Below are 15,081 nucleotides of genomic sequence, written 5' to 3' on the forward strand. Positions count from 1 at the left end.
GAAGCATGCCTGTATGTGATGCAGTGCCGTCTAAGGGCCCGAAGATCACGGGCACCCAGTATGGTTTTCCGGCCTTGACCCTTACGCACAGAGATTCTTCCAGATTCTCTGAATCTTTTGATGATATTATGCACTGTAGATGATATGTTCAAACTCTTTGCAATTTTACACTGTCGAACTCCTTTCTGATATTGCTCCACTATTTGTCGGCGCAGAATTAGGGGGATTGGTGATCCTCTTCCCATCTTTACTTCTGAGAGCCGCTGCCACTCCAAGATGCTCTTTTTATACCCAGTCATGTTAATGCCCTATTGCCAATTGACCTCATGAGTTGCAAGTTGGTCCTCCAGCTGTTCCTTTTTTGTACCTTTAACTTTTCCAGCCTCTTATTGCCCCTGTCCCAACTTTTTTGAGATGTGTTGCTGTCATGAAATTTCAAATGAGCCAATATTTGGCATGAAATTTCAAAATGTCTCACTTTCGACATTTGATATGTTGTCTATGTTCTATTGTGAATACAATATCAGTTTTTGAGATTTGTAAATTATTGCATTCCATTTTTATTTACATTTTGTTCTTTGTCCCAACTTTTTTGGAATCGGATGCAAATCCTTCAGTGTCACTGACCGCCTGAAGTCTAGAATCCGTGGACATCACCAAATGCTGCTTCCTTGAGATGGTTAGACAGGCCTTTACTGCAGCAGCCTTCAGTTTTTGTCTTCAGTAATTGAAAAATCATTCTCGATTGGGTTGACTGACTCGGCCATTTAAAGGAGAACTGAAGGCAAATTTTATTATGAAAAATTCTATTTCTCATTTTATTAAATATCGGAATGCATTTTTGATCGCCATTTTGTCACTGCTGTAGCAAGTTATGAGTGTTTGAAATACGCTCTGTAATATATCCGTCCATATGTCAAAGCAACGGCTGTAAACGAGATTCGTTGAGACCTGTGCGAGACATCGTAGGACGGAAGTAAAACGTACAGCGGAAATCAAAGCGACCGACATCTGCCAACGTTGTCAAAAGACGCGCGCGCCCTCTTTCGAATGCTGACGTGATCAAGCCGGAAGTTTTGTTTGTTTCGATAGCAATCAGGAAAGTTTTTGAAAAAAGTAGGCAGTAATCGTCATTTAAACTCGTTTTTGTGCAATATTTCGTTTGGAAAACAGTTTTCAAAATGGCGGCGCTGACGCTTCACGTTTCAAAGTTTCGCACAAGTCTCGTGAAGATCGCGCGGATAAGCGACGCCTGCCGTGGACCAAACGAACTAAATTCAACACGGCTAAAAACCGAATAGGCCGATAAGTATAATATTTAATTGCAATTAGTTGCCAAGACGAGTCACGATACAAGGTTACTAAAACTGAAAACGTAATTGAATAACACATTAATTAAGAAATAAAGCGAGTTTAAAAATGACTTCAGTTCCCCTTTAAGAACATTCCATTTCTTTGCCTTCAGAAGCTCCTGGGTGGCTTTCGCTGTATGGGTTGTTTTTTTTTTTTTTTGGTCATTATCCAGCAGCGTTTGACTGAATCTGAGCAGCAAGTGTAGCTCCAATACTTCTGAATTCACCCTGCTACTTCTATCAGCAGTCACATCACTAAACACCAGTGACCCAGTTCCACCAGTAGCTGTACATACTCGCGTCCACTGTGTCTGACAGATGATGTCATATGCTTTGGATCATGAGCTCGTCGTTTCCTTCTCCATACACTTCTCTTCCCATCATTCTGGTCCAAGAATCTTTAAGTCTAATTTGGCCTTTCTGTTCTTGAATGCTAAGTAGTTTGCATCTTGAGGTAAACCTTCTGTATTTCCATTCATGATTGTAGACCTTGACTGTGATGCACCTACCTCCCCGCGAGTGTTCCTGACTCAGCTCGATGAAGGGGAACAATTCTACCATTGTCCTCTTTAGTTGTCTTCCAGGCCTTTTGGTCTTGCTCAGCTCACTAGCGCATTCCTACCTTTTTTTTTTTTTTTTTTTTTTTTTAAATATCATAAATTGTTGATTTGGTCGCTCCTGAAGTTTTTGCTCTCTCTCATGGGTCTGATTCTTGTTTTTCAGCCCTAATCACACCCTCTTTCTTTTTTTTTTTTTTTTTTAAAGATTTGTTTTGGGCTTTTTTTCACCTTTATTGGATAGGACAGTGTAGAGACAGGAAATGAGTGGGAGAGAGAGACAGGGAGGGATCGGGAAATGACCTCGGGTCGGAATCGAACCCAGGTCCCCGGATTTATGGTATGGCGCCTTATCCACCCGAGCTTTTTGGCTGGTTTTGAACATATTTTGGGGTGGAAAACGTTAGCAATATCTGGCAACACTGAAGGCATGTCTGCTTGGGCGGAAGCCTTCTGCGGCAGTTACATTTTGACACGCGAGCAACGTTTCACTATAAAAATTCCGTAATTTCCATCTGTTTTCTGTAATCACAGAAAATCATTGGCCCTATGAGAGTGAGACAGTGAGAGCCACACCCCAAAAAAAAATCTTAACGGATTTACACGATTTGGAAAAATGACTTTTTCAGAACCGAAAAAAACAGAGCTTCCGGCTCAACAGTATTATTTTGAGAAATAAAACAATCTTTGGATATACATTTGTTCATTTTTGCATACATATTACTCATTCTCTGCAGTGGTCTGAATTATTTGTTATTAAATAGTTAATGTAAGTAAGTAAATGTTAATAAGTCAAATTTACTACTTTTAAAAAAACATTTAAAAAAAAAATCGTGGGCGTATCGAATCGTGGGTCAAAAATCGCGATACGAATCGAATCGTGAGTTGGGTGTATCGTTACAGCCCTAATCAACAGTGTATCGCTACCGGTAGTCGCCATATTTGTGACCGTCAAAATGGCGGCATAAATATTGTCGCTATGGAAACAATGACGTAGACCGAAATCCTCTATATATTGCCCTCTGTTCCCCTTTAATTTGTCATGAAATAATGATGAAACGGGCCATGCCTGGTTTTGAAACTGCTAATCAGTCAGTCGTCTAATTACTTTTTGAGTCTGTGAAAATGGTGTTCCTATGTTGTGGTTTTTTTTTTTTTTTTAAAGCTAGAATTCCCAAGCAGTTAATTGAATATTTTTGTTCAAGCTGAAATTCTCCACCTCAGTCTCATCATGATTGCTTCATTTCAAATACACTGTGGTCTAAAGAGGCAAAATTATGACCGTCACGCGTCACTGTCCAAATACTTATTGACCTGCCTGTATACTGTGTAAAAAAAAAAAAATTTTCTCTCCAAGCAGTGAGCTGTAAGAAATGTGATTACTAGATCAGTTTTGCCCTCTGGTGGTAAGGTGTGGTAGTGTTCTGTGAAAGACCAGTGTGTGTTGCTTTGCAGAAATGTTGCACTTTTCAAACCTCTGTTTCAAAGGAAAACTTCTCCTGAACGTGCGTGTCGGCATAAAATTACACCTGCTGGCACTATTCACATTTTTGGGTGAATGATTCCTTTGAATAGCGTGTATGTGAACGATTTTATTTATGTGAATCTGCTGTGCTGTCTTGCTCTGTGTCTCATTTGGTGGTTGGGAAGCTTGATGCGGGTTTATTTTCTGCTAATCTGTACTGATGACTGCATATCTTCGTGGTTTTCAGTACGGGTCTCTGTCGCTACAGCCAGTTTTATCCCCCCTCCCTTCCTTTTACTTTCCCCTCCATTTTTTTTTTTTTCCTCCCCCTTTTTGCTCTTTGGTCTATCAGATTGAAATGGCGATTGAGACGCTCCAAAAGTCTGAGGGTTTGTCCAGTCAGAGAAGTTCACTGCTCAACAGCCACGTAAGTCACAAAAACATGAGACGCCTTGTTTGTTTTCTTCACTGTTCTCCCCCCTCCTTTTTTTTTTTTTTTGCACTGTGTTTCTCCCACTTTAGGTGATGGGGCTTAGGCAGCTTTCTTTGTTTTGACACTTTTTGAATGTCTGTATCATATCTAAAGATTGAAGTCTTGCAAGTAGTAGTGGGCGATTTATGCACTAGACGCTGCTAGAAAGGATTTAGAAAATTTGAAGTTTTTTGTAAAAGACCAGACTTTGATTTAAATCTTATTATTTTAAGGTTGCTTTTCAGAAAAATGTGTACAGCATGATGTACCGTTTTACGTTCTAAAATTAAATCGCACAGTCCTACTTGCAAAAGTGAGAAGAAAATGTAAAATCGCACCAAAAAAAAAAGTGTCTCTTTGTGGCTTCTGATGTTTGTATGCTTTATATTTGTGAAGCTGTTAAAATGGCTAAACTTCATGACCATGCTGTCCTACAGCTTCAGTGGCTTCTGGATAACTATGAGACTGCAGAGGGGGTGAGTCTGCCTCGCTCCACACTCTACAGCCACTACCTACGCCACTGCCAGGAGCAGAAGCTCGATCCGGTCAACGCCGCGTCGTTTGGTAAACTCATCCGCTCCATCTTCATGGGCCTGCGCACGCGCCGCCTCGGAACCAGGTACTTTTACCTGTAGGAGCCTTACTGATATTTCTGCATTAATGAGAGCCACATGGCAATTAGCTAACGATGTGTTTTTTGATTGCAGAGGGAACTCCAAGTATCATTATTACGGGATCCGCGTGAAGCCAGACTCGCCACTGAACCGGCTGCAGGAGGACATGCAATACATGGCACTGCGGCAGCAGCCTGTGCATCAGAAGCAGAGGTACACTCCTCCTCCCTTATATTTTTTTCTTCCCTGATGCGTGTTTAGTATTGTTAATAATAGTTTTGCGGCACGGTGGTGTAGTGGTTAGCGCTGTTGCCTCACCGCAAGAAGGTCCTGGGTTCGAGCCCTGTGGCCGGCGAGGGCCTTTCTGTGTGGAGTTTGCATGTTCTCCCCGTGTCCGCGTGGGTTTCCTCCGGGTGCTCCGGTTTCCCCCACAGTCCAAAGACATGCAGGTTAGGTTAACTGGTGACTCTAAATTGAGCGTAGGTGTGAATGTGAGTGTGAATGGTTGTCTGTGTGTATGTGTCAGCCCTGTGATGACCTGGCGACTTGTCCAGGGTGTACCCCGCCTTTCGCCCGTAGTCAGCTGGGATAGGCTCCAGCTTGCCTGCGACCCTGTAGAAGGATAAAGCGGCTACAGATAATGAGATGAGATATAAACACTCCTCCATGTCATGAGGGGGCATATAAAATGAAAAAGACTGACCTTTCTGACGGAATATCTCTACCCTGTAGCTAAGTTTCTGGTCTGATGAACCTTCTTCAGCTAAACATTACATGTGTTTATGTAAACTAAAGCTGCAGTGGAGTATCTGCTACAGAAAGCACACAGGTTCATGTTTATAAATTACTGAACTATTGATGCTAGGTTCGTTAATACCTGATTAAACTCGTGACTATTTGAAGGGAATAGCTTTTGTTTGCCAGTGCAGTGTGACATTGATGTTATAACTGTCAGCGCTCCTCGATCCCGAAACTCCTAGATCGAACGATTTGTTGCAGTGTTGTAGTCAAGTCGCTAAACCTCGAGTCCCCAGTGTTCGAGTCATTTAAAGAAAATTGAGTCCGAGAACAAGACTCCATCCGCACCATTTGACGGTGGCTGCCTTTATGTGAAAGCGTCTCTGCTACTGTGTCGGACTAACGTTCCTGCACGATTGCACCATTTTTGTTAATAGGCTACGGGGGGGGGAAGCTAGTTCATCAGTCAGCAAGCCCCGCCTGCTATCAACGAACATAGTGCGTCACTTCCTTCTCTGGGTGGAGTCTTGCCAAATGACTATTCAAGTTCGAGGTTGTCCCCGTCGTCTCCTCGATAGTGCTTCTACATATGGAACACATAGCAGTGCATTTTTTTTTTTTTCCCCACTGCACGAGAACTCTGTATAAGCAAAGCGGACAATCCTAGGGGCGTTCTCTCCAGGCATTTTAGCACCATTAACCTTAGATTGTTCCTGAACGTGATGTATGAAAAGGTGAATGTGCATTCTCTTGGACAAAATTAGTACAAAAATTAATGTAGATAGCTTGCCTGCCACGGTGGTGTAGTGGTTAGCGCTGTCGCCTCACAGCAAGAAGGTCCGGGTTCGAGCCCCGTGGCCGGCGAGGGCCTTTCTGTGCGGAGTTTGCATGTTCTCCCCGTGGGTTTCCTCCGGGTGCTCCGGTTTCCCCTACAGTCCAAAGACATGCAGGTTAGGTTAACTGGTGACTCTAAATTGACCGTAGGTGTGAATGTGAGTGTGAATGGTTGTCTGTGTGTCAGCCCTGTGATGACCTGGCGACTTGTCCAGGGTGTACCCCGCCTTTCGCCCGTAGTCAGCTGGGATAGGCTCCAGCTCGCCTGCGACCCTGTTGAACAGGATAAAGCAGCTACAGATGATGAGATGAGAGAGAAATATTTTATGCCAAATTATTATGGCATGTTACAAAAAAAAATTAAGAAAAAATCCGAGTCCTCGTCTCCAATTGCAGTTAATGCACCAGTCTGAGTCATCAGTGCTCAAGTCAAGTCACGAGTCCTTAAAATTAGGGCACGAGTCAGACTCGAGTACTACAAGCCTGACTTATTGTCATGTAATTTTACAGGTTCAAGTCTGTGCAGAAGGCAGATGGCTTTTTAGGAGACAACTACCCGAGCAGCGGGCATCACAATCCCAACGCCGCTGAGCAGACAGTCCTCGCGCAGAGCCAGCACCATCAGCAGTTCCTGGGTAAGGAGGCTGAATTGGAGCGTGGTACGAGTGTGTGGTGGTTTGTTTTTAATGCTTTTTAACCAACACCAATCCAACTTGCAGATGCGTCTCGGGCCATTCCTGAATTTGTCGAACTCGATCTCAAAGAGAACGGGGTGGAAGGTGTCAGCATGGAGGACATCAAAGCTCTTCAGATACTGTACAGAGAGCACTGTGAGGTAAAACACTTTTTGGAGAGGATTACACAATTCCTGATTATTATTATTGTTTTTGTCCTTTGAGGTGTAGTACTCGATTACTATAAAGTACGGTCATGACATATTGGAGTTTCCCTCCACATCTTTAGAACGTGCTTCTAAACGATGCATAAACGTACTGTAGAAATTTTTTTGTGAAAACGTTCAGATGGAAACGTATCCGTTTTTTGCTCATGTCCCGTTGGCTTCTAGGCAATCTTGGACGTAGTGGTAAACCTCCAGTTTAGCTTGATAGAGAAGTTGTGGCAGACGTTCTGGCGCTATTGTCCTACCAACTCGATAGAGGGCATCACCATGACGGAAAACAGTGGAATGAGCGAGATTGAGGGGCGTCTGCCACGTGCCAGGCTGTTGCTGCTGTGCCAGAGCGAGGCTGTCCTAAAGTGGATGAACACCTGCGATCACCAGATGTACCAGGCTCTAGTGGAGATCCTCATCCCTGATGTCCTCAGACCCATTCCTAGTAAGCACAACGCTTCCCTGTGACGGAGGTTCTTTTGCAACCCGGGATCTCTTTAAATGTAAAGAGCTTTGAGTTGGTGGTTAATGATATTTTGGTTAAACCCAAACAAGCAAATAGCTCTAGGAACTTAATGATTTCTAACACCGTAACAATGCTGAAAATAATCACCTGCTACGGACAATCTTTATAGAAATATTTTGTACTACTGTTCGCTTTCCTAAACCTAGTTTACTTTTGGTAATAACTGAAATCTAATTACGACACGTTATTCTAAATCAGGGGTCGGGAACCTTTTTGGCTGACTGAGCCATAAATGCCCATTTTTAAAAAATAAAATTTCCGTGAGAGCCATACCATTAAAAAAAATGAATACAATTAAATGTAGGCCTATGTATTTTTAAAAAGACCAAACAATTTTAGAGTGTACGAATGTATTATTTTTAATTACGTTTTTATATTGAAGCCAAGAAGGGGAAAAAAACCACTTCTCACTATTAATGAGACTTCTGGGACTGCATCGTTTTACTGATGGCTTTGTAATCTGGCTGATATGCGGTGAGGTTGAGCTTCATGCAGGCGTTGAGGCTTTCATCAGTTAGACGCGATCTTAGGTTGGTCTTGATGTGTTTTAGATGAGAGAAGGACTGCTCACATGTATACGTAGATCCGAACATGGTCAACACAGCAACGCTCACTCGCTGCAGTGTGTGGTATGTGACTGGAAGTGCGTTCCATGTTTTCACAATCAGTTCGTCTGCATGTGGAAGTGCTGACTAGCTTGGACTTTCCTCTGTAGCTCTTCGCATGCCTTCTTTCTGCTGTCCCCAGCTGGATATTTGGTTGCAAATGCAGCATGTCGTGTCTCAAAGTGGCGCTTGATATTCGAGCAGTTCATTGAAGCAATTTTGTCATTGCATATTAGACACGAAGCCGAGCCTCCTCTCTCCACAAATGCGAATTCTTCTGTCCACTCATTTTGAAATGTTCGGTAATCGTCATCCTTTTTTCTCTTCGCCATCTTCTTTGTTAGTTGTGCATGCAACAGGTAGCTAGCTGGAATTTTAAATAAAGCAGATGTAATTTTACCTCACACGACCCTGTAGGCACCTTATTGTCCAATAAAAATCGCGTTTTTTTTAATGTCTGACGTGTCGCCTGCTGGGATTGGCTGATCTGACGCACCCGTGAACTTCAGCGGTGAAAAAAACCCCAGATGGAATGGATTGCAAATACGTGATCATATTTTATATTTTGAAAGCTAATTTAACATTTAGATTTCAGGAAGTCATTTTTTAAACTTTGATAATATTATGCCTAACAAAATTATTTTTGACCAACTGTTAACAAATGTCAGATTTGTCCACGAGCCAGATGCAGTCACCAAAAGAGCCACATCTGGCTCGCGAGCCATAGGTTCCCGACCCCTGTTCTAAATCCTATTTTCCAGTTGTGGTGGTATCAAGTAGACAGTCTGACACCATACCTTTCCTTAGCCAGGGTTTTTTATTTTTTATATAAAATAAATCTCTTTTTTCCAGGTGCCTTGACTCAAGCCATCCGTAATTTTGCCAAAAGCCTTGAGGGCTGGCTCACCAACGCCATGAGCGCCATTCCCCAGAAGATGATACAGACCAAGGTTGGCTAACACCACTTACTATGTGTTCTGTAAACCAAAATCCTCTTCTCAGTTCCTTGCAGTCACCCGTGTAAATGCTGAAGAATGTCTTGCTAGTTTCTCAGGAATTTTCATTCATAATTTGTATTATACGATGGCACATTAGGGCCGTTGTTTATTTCTAAAGTTGAAAATTTTCTTGGGGGGACTCCTTTTCTGAGAAGTCATGAATATGTAAGGAGGAAATTCTCATGCTTCCTGGCTGCAGTGCATTGTGAGAAATGCAGTTGAAAAGCTCTCTACTCTTGATGCTGTTATATTGCGCAATTATGGACGAAAGGCTGCATTTCCTTACATGCTCAGCTCAGCTGTGGTGTTTGCTGTGAAGCAATCTGGTTCCTTTTTTTTTCCCTCTCTTCTAGCAAATGACTCGTCTCAAAGAATCTCAGAAACTGAGTTGTGGGGTGTTGTCCCCCCTTCTCAAAATATTGCTCTGTATTGTGTTTAACCTCTAACAATAATTAATTTAAAAAAAAAAAAAGTGAGCCATGGTGGTGTGATGGGATACAAGTCATTCCGTCCAAAGCCTTTATCGTATGCATTATCACTATTTTATATTTCAGGTATTTGTTTGTTTGAAAAAAAGGAGGACTTCTCAATGGAATCTGACCGAAGCAAAACGCATTTTTGCAGCGTGTAGTTTAACCATTCGCCAAATGTGGTCAAAATGATGGGTTCCTATGCAGCATTCATGTGAAATCCAAGAGATATTCAACAAAAACTCCTTCCCCGTGTATGTTGGGCAGCTATTGCAAAACGAAACCGGGGAGTGTCAACTTCGGGCACGTTCAACTGGGGGCCGCTTGTGGGGAGAGATCGTTATTATTAGACCAAATTACACAGAAAATCTATACTCGCACTTGCCAGATATCCTTTATTGGGGCCTCAACTATTACGTGGGTGTCAGTCCTGCGCTTTCCGGACATAAAAACTGGGAAAATGCATGTTCAGTGCCTTATCGAGCCTTATTCTCCTGTGTAGATTCCCTGGTTTTTCGATCCCGTTTCCTGTTCTTATTGTTTTCAATCTTGTCGCACATATTGCCACCACATATCTCATCTCATTATCTCTAGCCGCTTTATCCTTCTATAGGGTCGCAGGCAAGCTGGAGCCTATCCCAGCTGACTACGGGCGAAAGGCGGGGTACACCCTGGACAAGTCGCCAGGTCATCACAGGGCTGACACATAGACACAGACAACCATTCACACTCACATTCACACCTACGGTCAATTTAGAGTCACCGGTTAACCTAACCTGCATGTCTTTGGACTGTGGGGGAAACCGGAGCACCCGGAGGAAACCCACGCGGACACGGGGAGAACATGCAAACTCCACACAGAAAGGCCCTCGCCGGCCACGGGGCTCGAACCCGGACCTTCTTGCTGTGAGGCGACAGCGCTAACCACTACACCACCGTGCCGCCCCTGCCACCACATATTTAAAAAAAAAAAAAAAGCATGGGTGCAAGTATAAAATTTTTCAAAAACCTGAAAAGGTCAGACGTGCATGGTGCAGCCATGTGGGGGGGGGAGCCCCCCTTAGGGCTCGAAAAAAAAATTTTAAATTACAAGTTTTCTCTCATGCAATCATTTATAATATTAATAGTTATATGATTTGCATATTCACATCAAATGTTTAATACATTTCATCAATTCATCTGAAATAACAAGGCTTGATATTTCAAAACATCTAGCAACTACTAATTTAAATGTTGAAACGACCATTTTTAATATGCTTTTGCTGTGATACCTTTTTTACAATATATACACTGGAATAGCTGTGTTGATTTGGTCGAACAACGTGCTACGTGCGTGAAACATATCACACGTATAACAACGGGCTAGTCAGGACCGCTCGTCGGTGAGCGGCATATGAATTGAATGAGGTTTGTGGCGAAGATGAGATGAAAAGATGTGTCTCGTGCAAAGACTGTAACCCGGTAATACGCTGAGAGTGAGAGGGCCACCCCCTGAAAATCTCAACGGATTTACAAAAATGACTTTCAGAACCAAAAAAACCGGAGCTTCCAGCACATGCTGGAAAACTTACACCCATGAAAAAGGCTTTGGACGAAGTGTCCTGATGCCATAGAAATTTCTTATTTCTTAAAGAGGGGTGGTACGGTGGTGTAGTGGTTAGCGCTGTCGCCTCACAGCAAGAAGGTCCGGGTTCGAGCCCCGTGGCCGGCGAGGGCCTTTCTGTGTGGAGTTTGCATGTTCTCCCCGTGTCCGCGTGGGTTTCCTCCGGGTGCTCCGGTTTCCCCCACAATCCAAAGACATGCAGGTTAGGTTAACTGGTGACTCTAAGCCCATGTTTACATTAGACCGTATCAGCGGATCATCAGATTAACGTTTTTAAAACGATTTGCGTGCACATAGCAACACCAATACACGGATACGCTCGGCTCCGCAGGCATCCTGCGCTCCAAATCACTCCGCCCTGAACAGCGAGTGCCCTCTGGAGGGTGCGCACTCCGGCCTTGCACAGCTCACAAGCTGTGATTCGGGACTGAGCCGCTGTGTGTGTGATCCCAGCGCATATCACTTACAAGTGGGAGGATGGCAAGCCTAAAGACAATCATAACTACACAATGGGCAGTATTTGCATCAGTATTTGCAGTATTTTCATACTTTTATACTCTTTAATGAAAGGTGATACAAGGCGGAAATCTGCACCGTTTTTCAGCAGTCGCGTCACATGACCAACGCCAGCGAATCAGGAAGGTGGATGTCACAGTGACGTTGTCCAATGACGACGCCAGCTAGAGCTCAGCACAGCGTATCCGCGTATCTCAATGTTTACACAGCACCGGACCAGACACGATCTGGATTGAATACGTGGACGCTGGCGGATTCCCGTTTCCCGGCGTTTCCAGGCGGTTTAATGTAAACGGACAGTGCATCCGCGAAGAAAACGAGACAGATACGGTCTAATGTAAACTTGGCCTAAATTGACCGTAGGTGTGAATGGTTGTCTGTGTCTATGTGTCAGCCCTGTGATGACCTGGCGACTTGTCCAGGGTGTACCCCGCCTTTCGCCCGTAGTCAGCTGGGATAGGCTCCAGCTTGCCTGCGACCCTATAGAACAGGATAAAGCGGCTAGAGATGATATGAGATGAGATTTCTTAAAGAAGGATGTCGTACGTTTTATGTTCATAGTTATACATTTGTACTTTTAAAAAAAAAAGTTTCCTGATGTATTTAAATTGAGCACATTTAAACATTTTCGTGAGCCTAGGGAGGGGAAAAATGTACACTTCTCCTTTGCACAGGGCATCAATTACCCAAGAACTTTTTTCTTTCCTTTGCTCCCCTCAGGTATCCGCTGTTAGTGCCTTTGCGCAGACCCTGCGCAGATACACGTCTCTGAACCACCTGGCCCAGGCAGCACGTGCTGTCCTGCAGAACACCTCACAGATCAACCAGATGCTCAATGACTTGAACCGTGTGGACTTTGCCAACGTGCAGGTGCATCTCCGTTCACATCTCCTCCTCTAGCTTGTGCTTATAGAGGTTTGAACAATCAATTTCTGCTGTACCAAACACTCCAACTATAAATAGCAATAATGCCCACATCAGATTTGATTCACTTGTTTTAAACTCCACTGCCCTTGTTATTAATGACGCCTTCAAACTGAGTCATCATGTGAGAATCAATAAGTTGTGTGGAGTACAGCAGAACGATCCTCTTACTGAGGCAAAATGCATCCAAGTGTGAAATTCAAGCTGCGATGTTGAGTTTAAAATAGAGTTCACCTATTCATCTTCTTGTTCATAGTTGGAGAAACTTTGTTTAACCAGAGTAACATTTTAAAAGGTTTGCAGTGCAGACTATGTATCGCACATCTGCTAGCTCACTCAGTGTGGCGATCTGCATCATAATGCGCGTACGAAAGTGTAAAGCTTCAGGTGTGTATACACTACCGTTCGAAAGTTTGGGGTCACTTTGAAATGTCCTTATTTTTGAAAGAAAAGCACTGTTCTTTTCAATGAAGATCACTTTAAACTAATCAGAAATCCACTCTATACATTGCTAATGTGGTAAATGACTATTCTAGCTGCAAATGTCTGGTTTTGGTGCAATATCTCCATAGGTGTATTGAGGTATTTCACCCACGTGACCAAGTCATGTGATGCTGCCATTTTGGACGTCACGGCTCGAATCAGTTTGAATGCGAGGAAGGCGACAAATGAAAAACATAAAAGAAAAAGGAGCGAGATGCAGAAAACACCTTCACTATCCAGCGACGTAGGGCATTTACAGGGCGAGCAGAGGGAGAGGTATTTGCAAAAATTGAGGTTAGCAGGCTTAGAGAACGACGTTTACCTGCTTCCACCAGGATTGTTCACTGACGTACGGAAGTACACGAAGCCCTCGTCTTTACCTGACTTCGGCCCACATGATCTGTATACCTATGTCGTTAAAAACCCATCGCCATACACAGGTATTGATCTGAAAGCGTATAAGAGTTTGGATACCTACAAATATTTTGTCAGGCTGGGTAACATGCCTACATCAGCGGGTCGTCCCTGGAGCCGGTGGTCGCCATCTTATTACAGCTAAGGTTTGTTCACATTTTCATTTACTTTCGGTCCTCAGGATAAACAAAATGTTATTAAATGTCATTGAAATAACTTCTTAGTCTGTTGAGACATGGCCCGTTATAAATTTGCTGTTACCAGGCAATGACCAAGAACTGTATTATTAGGGTCAGTGTCTGTGTTGTAGCAGTGTACTAGCAGCTAGCTGTTAGCACTAGCTAATGTCAACATCATCATAGCTGGTATGTTACTGTAGCAATGTTTACGTTCAGTCATTTGGATGACTGTTAAAACCTTTGTCTCAAGTTTTTCCTTTACTGGATTTACTAGTTTACTGAGCTAGCGTGCTCGGGCAAGCTGGGAGCTAGCGCGCGCTAGCCTGCGGGCGGCCGGCGCGTGCTAGCTCAGTAAACTAGTAAATCCAGTAAAGGAAAAACTTGAGACTGAAAGGTTTTAACAGTCATCCAAATGACTGAACGTAAACATTGCTACAGTAACATACCAGCTACTGTTGTTGACATTAGCTAGCTTGACGTTCAAAATGGCGGACACCGGGGCGTCACATGACCCTGTGACATCAGGTGAAATACCTCAATAGAGGCCCATTTCCAGCAACTCTCACTCCAGTGTTCTAATGGTACAATGTGTTTGCTCATTGCCTCAGAAGGCTAATGGATGATTAGAAAACCCTTGTACAATCATGTTAGCACAGCTGAAAACAGTTGAGCTCTTTAGAGAAGCTATAAAACTGAGTTTCTGGAGCATCACATTTGTGGGGTCGATTAAATGCTCAAAATGGCCAGAAAAATGTCTCGACTATATTTTCTATTCATTTTACAACCTATGGTGGGAAATAAAAGTGTGACTTTTCATGGAAAACACAAAATTGTCTGGGTGACCCCAAACTTTTGAACGGTAGTGTAGGTTTTCTATTATTTTGTAATTTACTTAAACTGACTTCGTTTATACACTGGTACAAAAACATCTTGGCAAATGAAATGAGAAGAGAAAAATAGTGACGCTTGTGTTCGGAACTTGGCTCAGTGTTTACTGAAATAGAATTTTCGCAAAATAAATGACACTGAAGTTAGTACTCAAGTTCAATATGCTAAAAAATGATTAAATTTAGTGATTTACTTCTGTACAAGTCTGGCTTCTTGGTCCGTTTCTGTCGAAACCCCGTCAGCGATAGGCTGTAGTGGTTTGATGTGTGTGTTGCGCAGGAGCAGGCATCCTGGGTCTGCCAGTGTGAGGAAGGCGTGGTGCAGCGACTCGAGCAGGACTTCAAGGCTACGCTGCAACAGCAGAGCTCCTTGGAGCAGTGGGCTGTCTGGCTTGACAACGTGGTCAGTCAGGTCCTAAAGCCCTACGAGGACAAGCAGAGTTTCCCGAAAGCGGCCCGCCAGTTCCTGCTCAAATGGTCCTTCTACAGGCAAGCTCAGGCTCCTCTCTGCTCTTCTATTGTTATTACGACAATTTTTCTGTTGTGATGGAG

At 43.4% G+C, this 15,081-nt stretch overlaps 1 protein-coding gene across 7 annotated transcripts in view; it reads left to right on the plus strand.

The window, feature by feature from the left end:
* rfx3 (regulatory factor X, 3 (influences HLA class II expression)) overlaps window positions 1-15,081 on the plus strand; it is a 41,528-nt gene that overhangs the window by 19,472 nt on the left and 6,975 nt on the right. For 6 of the 7 annotated variants that reach the window (XR_009651594.1, XM_060909483.1, XM_060909484.1 and 3 more), the window contains exons 5-13: window positions 3,727-3,801; window positions 4,284-4,465; window positions 4,554-4,673; window positions 6,543-6,667; window positions 6,752-6,867; window positions 7,099-7,369; window positions 8,908-9,005; window positions 12,363-12,512; window positions 14,810-15,018. Coding sequence is in view for 6 of the 7 variants with exons in the window: in XM_060909483.1 (XP_060765466.1) it covers window positions 3,727-3,801; window positions 4,284-4,465; window positions 4,554-4,673; window positions 6,543-6,667; window positions 6,752-6,867; window positions 7,099-7,369; window positions 8,908-9,005; window positions 12,363-12,512; window positions 14,810-15,018 (1,346 nt within the window). In the remaining variant the exon portion in view is untranslated. The remainder of the gene's footprint in view (window positions 1-3,726; window positions 3,802-4,283; window positions 4,466-4,553; window positions 4,674-6,542; window positions 6,668-6,751; window positions 6,868-7,098; window positions 7,370-8,907; window positions 9,006-12,362; window positions 12,513-14,809; window positions 15,019-15,081) is intronic. The other variant, XM_060909485.1, reaches the window with a different exon arrangement.

This window comes from Neoarius graeffei, chromosome 25, assembly GCF_027579695.1.
Source record: "Neoarius graeffei isolate fNeoGra1 chromosome 25, fNeoGra1.pri, whole genome shotgun sequence".
NCBI classification, from domain to species: domain Eukaryota; kingdom Metazoa; phylum Chordata; class Actinopteri; order Siluriformes; family Ariidae; genus Neoarius; species Neoarius graeffei.